The sequence below is a fragment of the Meleagris gallopavo genome, chromosome Z (assembly GCF_000146605.3).
Source record: "Meleagris gallopavo isolate NT-WF06-2002-E0010 breed Aviagen turkey brand Nicholas breeding stock chromosome Z, Turkey_5.1, whole genome shotgun sequence".
NCBI classification, from domain to species: Eukaryota; Metazoa; Chordata; class Aves; order Galliformes; family Phasianidae; genus Meleagris; species Meleagris gallopavo.
In genome coordinates this window covers 1,534,417-1,543,022 of record NC_015041.2, presented here as the reverse complement: position 1 = coordinate 1,543,022, position 8,606 = coordinate 1,534,417, and the positions used below count along the sequence as shown (strand labels likewise).

The 8,606-nt window shown below is 39.0% G+C and overlaps 1 protein-coding gene across 7 annotated transcripts in view; it reads right to left on the bottom strand.

Moving 5' to 3' along the window:
* Positions 1-105: 105 nt before the first annotated feature.
* Positions 106-8,606, bottom strand: part of SMAD2 (SMAD family member 2) — a 201,177-nt gene continuing 192,676 nt past the window's right edge. For 5 of the 7 annotated variants that reach the window (XM_019610283.1, XM_019610284.2, XM_019610282.2 and 2 more), the window contains exons 3-8: positions 6,822-7,015; positions 6,053-6,187; positions 2,731-2,805; positions 2,210-2,263; positions 1,411-1,623; positions 106-305 (exon numbers count right to left, since the gene is read on the bottom strand). In XM_019610283.1, coding sequence (XP_019465828.1) covers positions 121-305; positions 1,411-1,623; positions 2,210-2,263; positions 2,731-2,805; positions 6,053-6,187; positions 6,822-7,015 — 856 coding nt within the window. In that variant the 3' untranslated portion in view covers positions 106-120. Of the gene's footprint in view, positions 306-1,410; positions 1,624-2,209; positions 2,264-2,730; positions 2,806-6,052; positions 6,188-6,821; positions 7,016-7,268; positions 7,464-8,149; positions 8,254-8,606 lie in introns of those variants that run through there. The other 2 variants (XM_010725154.2, XM_019610288.2) reach the window with 2 other exon arrangements.

The window sequence follows — 8,606 nt, the reverse complement described above, 5'->3', positions numbered from 1 at the left end:
AAAAAAAAAAACCAAAAAAAGTACACTTAAATACATGTGTTAGCTACACCAAAGACCAAAACCATGAAGAAACCTTTTCTAAGCATCAAAAGGAACGCAAACGACATCCTGTGAATCCATTCACCAGACCTTTTTTTTTTGTGGGAAGCCTTTGGGAGGCAACTGACCTGGTGGGATTTTGCAGACAGTTGCAGGATGCCAGCCGTATCTTTGATTACAGTTGGGGCTCTGAACAAAAATTGCGCTATCACTGAGACACTCAGCAAAGACTTCTCCGCCGATGTAATAGAGGCGCACTCCCCTCCCTGGAACAGAATTCAAAGGAACTCTCGTTGTGATATGACCCAGGCACATTAACAAACAAGGGAATAATTTATTCCAGAGAAGGCCAAGTTTTCTCTTTACAACAAAAACAGAAATCAATTATCTGGTTAAGCACACTGCTGGGCTGACAGCTGTGGTAGAACAGCATTAACTTTGCTTTTGTATCACACAGTATTCGAAGTAAAAGCAGAATAATTTTTAGCATAGCGTCATCTGAATTTTCTAGCCAGGTCTGCAACCAAACACAAGAACTTTTTCACTTACAGAAATATCACAATTGAAATAAAAAGTTTAGATTCAGTGTAAATAAAGCGCGCCACCATGAAGTGTTGTATGTGAAGTGCCTTGTGCTGTTAAGATGATGGGAAAAACTAACAGAGCAAGTCTACCACTTGCACAGACTTTCCTCTTGCATGCACCCACACCATTTCCCAACCCACTGCATATTCCTTTTGCTGTACTGCTTTGACAAAAACAATGGGGCTTCATTTAGACCTATTGCTGAGAAGAAACCAATATGAAATCCTATTGTTCATTTTTGAATTGTGATCTTGTTCTGTTTCAGAGTGAAAAAAATCTGCATAGGTTATTTCTGTCACATGTAAGAAGGAACGTACAATTGATTTTCCCTCCAAAAGCTATTTATAATTAACAGGTCTTTTAAAGGCCATAATGTCTACTCACCTTTTTTCTTCATAACCATTTTTCCAACAAAACATCGGCTACTCTTTAAAAGAAGGGAGAATCCCTGACATGTTTGCTTGTCCTCACAACTGACCGCTTTCATCATTCATTACAGACACATCCTCAAACTAGAATTTTATTACCCAAGCACTTCCATCTGAGGTGGTGGAAATCAGGTTCTACTCAAGATGTAGCAGCAAGAAAAATTTTTTAAAAAGTGACTACTGCTAAATAAAATAATCTGAAAAAATAAAATATAATTTCTGGAAGAAGATGTTGCAATGTGGAAAACAATATTCCTTAATAATTAAAGAGAAAATAGAGATCATGTTGTAATTGAGCCTTGAGAGAGAGAAATTTGGACTCTGGAGCATTAGAAGAGGAAAAACATCAGATCTTTACCTATGTGCCGCCTTGTCATTTCCACTGTTGCGTTTCTGTTGACGTTGGAAAGCAGACCTAGACAAAACCGTTCGGAATTGGATGGATCTGTGAAGCCATCTACAGTCAGAGAAGGCTGTGATGCATGGAAGGTTTCTCCCACTCTTTGATTCAATTCATAATATGCTATTGAACACCAGAATGCGGGCTCCGAGTAAGTGACTGGCTGCAAGTCTAAAAAATTAAGAAAGAAATGAAACTAGCACAGAATTTGAGCCTGAAAAGAAATTTACCTGCCCTGCTACTCTTCTCTTCCAGAAATGACAGTCTCCTCAAGCTACATAAGTTACAATTCTTCTTGCTGTCATTTTTAACTACCCCAATAAAAAGAATGGAATTCAGTATTTCACACAAAGGCAGAGAGGGGGTGAGTGGGAAGAGGAGAAGGGATGATCTAAAATGAGCACAACTCATGTATTCTAGCACTTGCATTTTGCTTAGCACAACAATTAGGCCACTGTTACTGTGAATTCAGACACAGAGATATTTCTATTGCCCTTCTGTAACTTAAAAGCACTTTGGTAAACTTAAAGAAGAAATTAAACTGAACCACTCGCAGGTTTTACTCTCTTTGCTGGAGATTGAGCTGCAGAAATAGGGTAGTTATTAATTAGCTATTAATCCAGCTACATGGGTCAACCCAATAGTCTCCTACCAAAACTCTCACTTTCCTAAATTATATCTTTATTTTTAGTGTACTTGTATACACGAAGTGGAGTCATCCCACACATTCAAACATATAAAAATGTTTCCAGCTTACCCAGGCTATGGTTGACTGGAGAGAGAGTACTGGGAGACAGCTCTGCTGGAGATCCTGTTGGAACAACACAGTTTGGTTCAGAGCAAAATATTCTTATTTTAGGCAGATAGGTACGACTTATTTAGGGACTAGCTTTCTCTTTGAGTTCTTAGGACTTAAAGCCCTCAGAAAACCCGTAACCAGATTTCCAGCATGTCCCATCTTTATTCGGAATTCAGATTACATTTAATTTTCCAGACTCCTGGGAACCTAGCCCTCCTCATAAAGAGCCTATTAACATCTCAGTAGGGAGTCTGGCAGAGCTCTCTTCATGCACAGTCTGTGAACATTTATTTATTTATGCGCTTCTCCACGAAGAAGGTCTTTCAACATAACCTTCCTAACAAGAATTAATTTGAAACACAACAGGTTGTAGAGAAGGCTGCTGCTGTCATGGCTTGGGCTGAAGACATGCTACTACATGTAAATGGATCACAACAAGCAATTCCAAGTCTTCAAAGTGGTGAAAAATGAAACGTTACCTGTATCCATGCTTTGGTTCAACTGCTGGTCACTCGTTTCTCCATCTTCACTGATATATCCTGGAGGTGGTGTTTCTGTAAAATAAATAAATAGATAAATAAAATAAATCTTTTATAGTTTAAACGAATGAGAGACTTGCAAGATGTACTATCTGGGGATAGTCATCAACTCCCTGTGTGCTTTGTGCAATACCTGAACACCAAACTGGAATTTCATTCTGCTGGATTTCCTTCCTTCCTTCTAGTAAGAACTCAAACCCGTTACCTGCCCAATTGTCTAGGTAAAATGCATCATCCCTGTGTGCCCATCAGTCGCTCCAACATGTTACATAATTAATGGATAACCCCTGTTTTTTCCAGGCAATACGACATACTTCCACTACAATGAGTAATAATTTTGCAATTGTGATTAGCAGCTTTCACATTTAGTATAATTACAAATGAAAAAACCATCTGGTGACTTCTACAAAAAAAATAGGAGTTGTTTTCATGCAGTATTAACCCATCAGATCAGACACCCTCCTACGCCTTACCAGTTTTTAGATATAAAGGTTATTTTCCAGCTTGGTCCCCATATCCATTTTTCTTCAGCACCTGAAAGTTGCTTTCACACATTAACAATAGGGATATTATCTAATCAGTTATGATGCACAAGCTCTCTTTATTATGACAAATCCCAAGTTGTATTGAAAAAAAAAAACAACCATCTATTCTCATCACTAGCTTTTATTAAAAATGGGAGTATCATCGACCAAAGTAAACTCATTAACAAGCATACAGCATTTTGACACTAGAAAATGTCAAATTTCACAGAAATATCTTTAAAAACCAGGAGACTGTGGTTGTTCCTTCCCTCCATTCAAAATTAATTTGTAATTCAGATAATGTGCTAATCAACTGCCTTTCAGAAAATAATTTTCTTTGAACTGGACATGAATCTTTTCCTATTTACTGAAAATAAAATGTCAAATTCTTTAGTGGAAGTGGTAAATTCTAACTAATCTCTACAATCACCTCAGAATTGTCTCAAAAACATCTAAGAGTTTAAACATTTAATTATGTATTACCAAACTGTAAGAACAAAGATAAGAGTTCTGCTTCAGAATTAAAATAAAACTGTATCTACTATCTTGTCAGAGATTTATAGGAGAAGAGTAATAACAGAAGAAAATCAGCAAGAGGAAACTTGATTAAATCACCGGATTAAATAAAACTGAACCAAAAAAAACTACATTTTTAGTTCACTGTAAATATAGTTGTGACAAAATTCAAGTGAGAATTTAAAAGGAAAATCAAGGGAAATCTTTATTAGCAAGAACAGTGAAGATAAAAATCACACTTGTTTTGAACATTTTTATAGAACTCACTGTGATAAACAGGACTGCACCCATCTTTTTTATTTTTTGTTAATAGTTAAGCCCACAGATGTGGTTAAGGTCAATAATAATTTCCAATCCAACCCATACTTCCAGCTTCCAGTTCCTAATTTGAGCTTTTTGGCACAGGTCATGTTCTATATCCACTCAGTCTGAACACAGCCTCCCCCCACCTATTAATACAATTTTAGGGTCAGAGGTGAGAAACAGCACAGCTGGAAATAAATTAACAAATCCCAGCCAGAAGTCTGGACACTGTAGCTCGAACTGGAAGGGCCAGGAAGGCTATCCTACATCTCTAAGGTCACCACCTGCCCAGAAACAGCACATGACGTACACACAAGTGATGATCTCTTTGTAGTCTAGCCTTCTGCTACAGAAAACAGTTCTCCAAACCAGGCTGTCAGACACAGAAGGCTTATCAGAACCTAGCTAAGCAGCAAAGATTAGCTATCAACACCAAACAAAGTGAGATTCAGATATGATTCTTGAATACAAGAGCAGGGTCTGTGACAAAGAGAAGGATGCGAGGTGTGGTGAGCTGCATAAAGAAGTGAATATCACATGAGTACCTGCAATAGCCTTGAGCAGGCTTCTTGCAAACAGCTACCTAGAGTTCCCTGAGCTCATTTCCTGGATTTCCAAATGGTGTCTTTGCAGTAAGCTGTCCACAAACACCATCAAAAGCTCTCAGACTGAGTCAAAAAAGCATACATAAATGAAGAAAGCAACATCAAGTTCCTGCATCTTGAATAGCCCTTTAAAAATCTTAGAGTGGCTTAGGTTAGAAGAGATCTTAATGATCACCTAATTCCAACCTCTTGATGGGGCAACAAATTTGGCATTGATTTAACAAAGGAGATCAAGTTCATTGACATTTTCTTGGCTCTACTTCAGCTTTCAGATAGATTTACAGAGAACATGTAATATCCTGCATTAGACATGCAGATAAAATATGTACATCACACACTTGAGTTTAAAGGCAGTCATTCCTCTCGTGTCAGGATCTGAATTATCAGCTTATTTCAGTACTGGTATGCTGAAACATAATTGCCTTAAACACTTATGAAAAAATGGCTGCTAGGCTCAGTTGTATCTTCCCAGAAACTTCCTGAAGTAGCAGGAAACTAGGGGAACTACAGGCCAGTGAGCCTCACTTCTGTGCCTGGGAAGATCATGGAGAAAATCCTCCTGGAAGAGACATTAAGGGACATGAGGGATGAACAGGTGATCCTAGACAGCCAGCACAGCTTCACCAACAGCAAATCATGCCTGACCCATTTGGTGGCCTTCTGTGATGGAGTAACAGCACTGGTGGACAAACAGAAGAAAACTGATGTTATCTACCTGGACTTGCTGAGGTGTCGAGGCACTGGCACAGACTGCCCAAAGAGGCTTTGGATGCCCCATTGCTGGAAGGCCAGACTGGATGGGGCCCTGGACAGCTTGATCCAGTGCTTGATCTAACAGTGGGCAACCCTGTCCATGACAAAGGGGTTGGAACTAGATGATCTTTGAGGTCCATTCCAACCCAAGCCATTCTATGATTCCACAAAACAGGAAATTGGGATAGGAAACAAAGGTCACTCTTTTCATGTTTCAATAATAATAGAGGCTTATGTGTGCACTGTGGCAGTTCAGCTTTGATTTTTTTTTTTGTCTTGGGGTGGGAAGAAGCAAAGAGAAGGAGGAAGAATTCTTCATGAATTCAATACTCTTATATCGAATACTAACAGCAAAACAAATATACAAAGCAGACTTCTATAGATTATGAGCTACAGATCAAGAAATTTTAAGTTACTCTTTCATTTTCAGGAGTTCCATTGGAATTAATAAAGGAAATCAGCAAGATTTAATTTATTGGTACACCCTTCAACTCATTTGATCACTTAGGAGAATGATGCAATGTTAAGCATACTGTTTCATGTTGGGAGGTAAGAAAATACCTGGTATGTAATTGCTCTGTGGTTCAATTCCAGCTGGGAAATTAGTGTTCTCAGGAATGGAATGGGTGTAGTCATCAAGAGGAGGAAGCTCTGTCAGGATCTCAGTGTGCCGTGGCACTAGCACAGGAGGCAAGACTGGAAAAGAAGAAGTCAAAATATTCATAGGATCCTCCAAACTCCCAATTCTATGAAGTGAAATGAAAAACAAATCTAAGCCGTATAACAATTTCTTCAGGTGTGTCTCTGTACTTCTAATACTGCAATTGTACTGCCAATTACTAGAACAAGCAGATTCTTCTTGAACATGACTTAGTGAAGTATTCTCATTTTCTATTCTCATTTTCATGCTGGACTATGCTTAGCCAGCTGGAAATTGCTAACACTACTGGAAACACTTATCAGGGCACTCAACACATTGATAAAGATTTTTCAGTACCTTTCCTATTAAGAACTTTAAGCAGATGGTATTCTCCAAACATTTATCCTTAATCATCTTGCAGTCCTGGCACAAGAACACACCATCCTTCTCTATTTTTCATTTGAAACATCATGCTGAACAAGTATGCAGAATCACAGAATCATTAAGGTTGAGAAAGACCACTAAAATCATCCACCACCCATCACCAAAATGCCCACTCACAGAATCACGAAGGCTGGAAAAGGCCTCCAAGATCAACAAGCCCAACCCCAGCTCACCCCTACACTGAATCACGTCCCTCACATACACACAGATGCCGCTATAAAGCCAGAAGCAGTCTTGTCTTCTTACCTGGTGTCTCCACTCTCTGGTAGTGGTATGGGTTCACACATACTTCATCCTTCTTAAGATTAAAAGCATATTCACAGTTTTCAATCGCTTTAAGTTCATGGTGGCTGTGCAGGTCCGGCCAGCGCCACAGGCGACAGTAGATGACGTGCGGAAGTCCTTTACGATGAGATACCTGTAGTCGGCCATCAAGAGATCTACACGGGAAAGATGTTGAGAGGTATTTACAGGCTGCACGCTGTCTCATAATCACTCAGTCAACAGCGTACACACGGGAAGGGCAGTTTGCTCATTTTCAGAATTCAGCGGATTGACACTGCTAGTGACATGCGTACTCTTGTTAAAATGCTTCAAATGGGAGAAAAATGATGGCATCAAACAGCGTTAACTCATCTCTGAGCTGCTCAAATTATTGCCAGTGAATTTAGGGGTCATTAAAAGCCACTTTACCTCCAGCCAAGTACTTGGGATGATCGCTTCATACACATTTTTTAAATGCAGAAGACAGTTGTTGAGAGAAAAATCACACACTTAACAGTCCCTTCAGTTTCTAAACCTCAAGGCTTTGCATGGCATGGGTGCTTTATGGTTTTAAGCTTAACAATTCCCTGGGTACTGTAAGTCAGTCACTAAGCAGTCAACTGCCCAAGGGATCCACATGGCAGCGTGACTGTGATGCAACAAGTGAGAACACACATCTCACAGGGGCTATACACTTTATCTTCTTGCTTTCCTCTGCCTTGCTACCAGCTGAAAAACGTTTTGCTAGTTTTAAGACAGACTGCATATGCTTACACAAATGCAGATGTTTATGATTGTTATGGGATGGGAGACAAACCTCAGTACACAAATCAAGCAATGTGATATAGAAAAAAAATAAAGATCCTGCTCAGAATTTGCCCACTTTTAACTACTGAAGAATTGACAAGCAGTTCTTTAGCAGCTCGTATCAGAGCTAATTAGTGAGATTTAACTGAAAGCTCATAGCATACAAAGCAGTTTAAATACTTTGTAAGATTAGGTCTAAAGAATTAAGTAGTCCAACATTGTTAATAGAAATACCAAATCCCATCAGAGCTTGCATTAACAAGTCTTCCCATTCTTTCAACTGGTGTGAAAAATGAATATTCCACAATTAGGATTTCATTGGTCAAAACATCAGCTGAGAATTCTTGGATTGCTACACTGGCAAGCAAATGTATTTAAATGCTGTACCGTGAGAGGCCTAAGAAGCATTCAGTCTATTTTACAGCTAAAGCATCCCATGACAGACCCTCCAAAGCCAATCCCTCCCACAAGGTTCTATGATGGAGAGAGGGCAGAATATTCACCTGGTTTGTTCAGAGAAGCTGTAAAGGCCTGTTGTGTCCCACTGATCTATCGTGTTTGGTGTACTCAGTCCCCAAATTTCAGAGCAAGTGCTGTGCATAAATTGAAAACAAAAACGAAAAATTGGTATGAATATGGAACGTGGTTATTCAAACACCATGATGTCAAACATGGAGAAATGTATAGACTACTTCCTTCCACATAGAAGATAGAGCATTAGTAGGCTTGCACTTAGACGAACATTGCGTGCTATATTTTCTATATGAAGGAGGCTATCAAAATGAAACACGATTCAAAGTAAATGATCATGTTTTTAAAGGGTGAACAAATTCTGACGTTAAGTAGCTGATACAGCTGCAATTCTCCTTAAAACAGGCAAAACTTGCTCAGCCTAGCTCCTAACAAAATTCCCTTTTCAAGAGTTGTTTCTGGGTTGGTTTCTTTTTTTGTTTTTGTTTG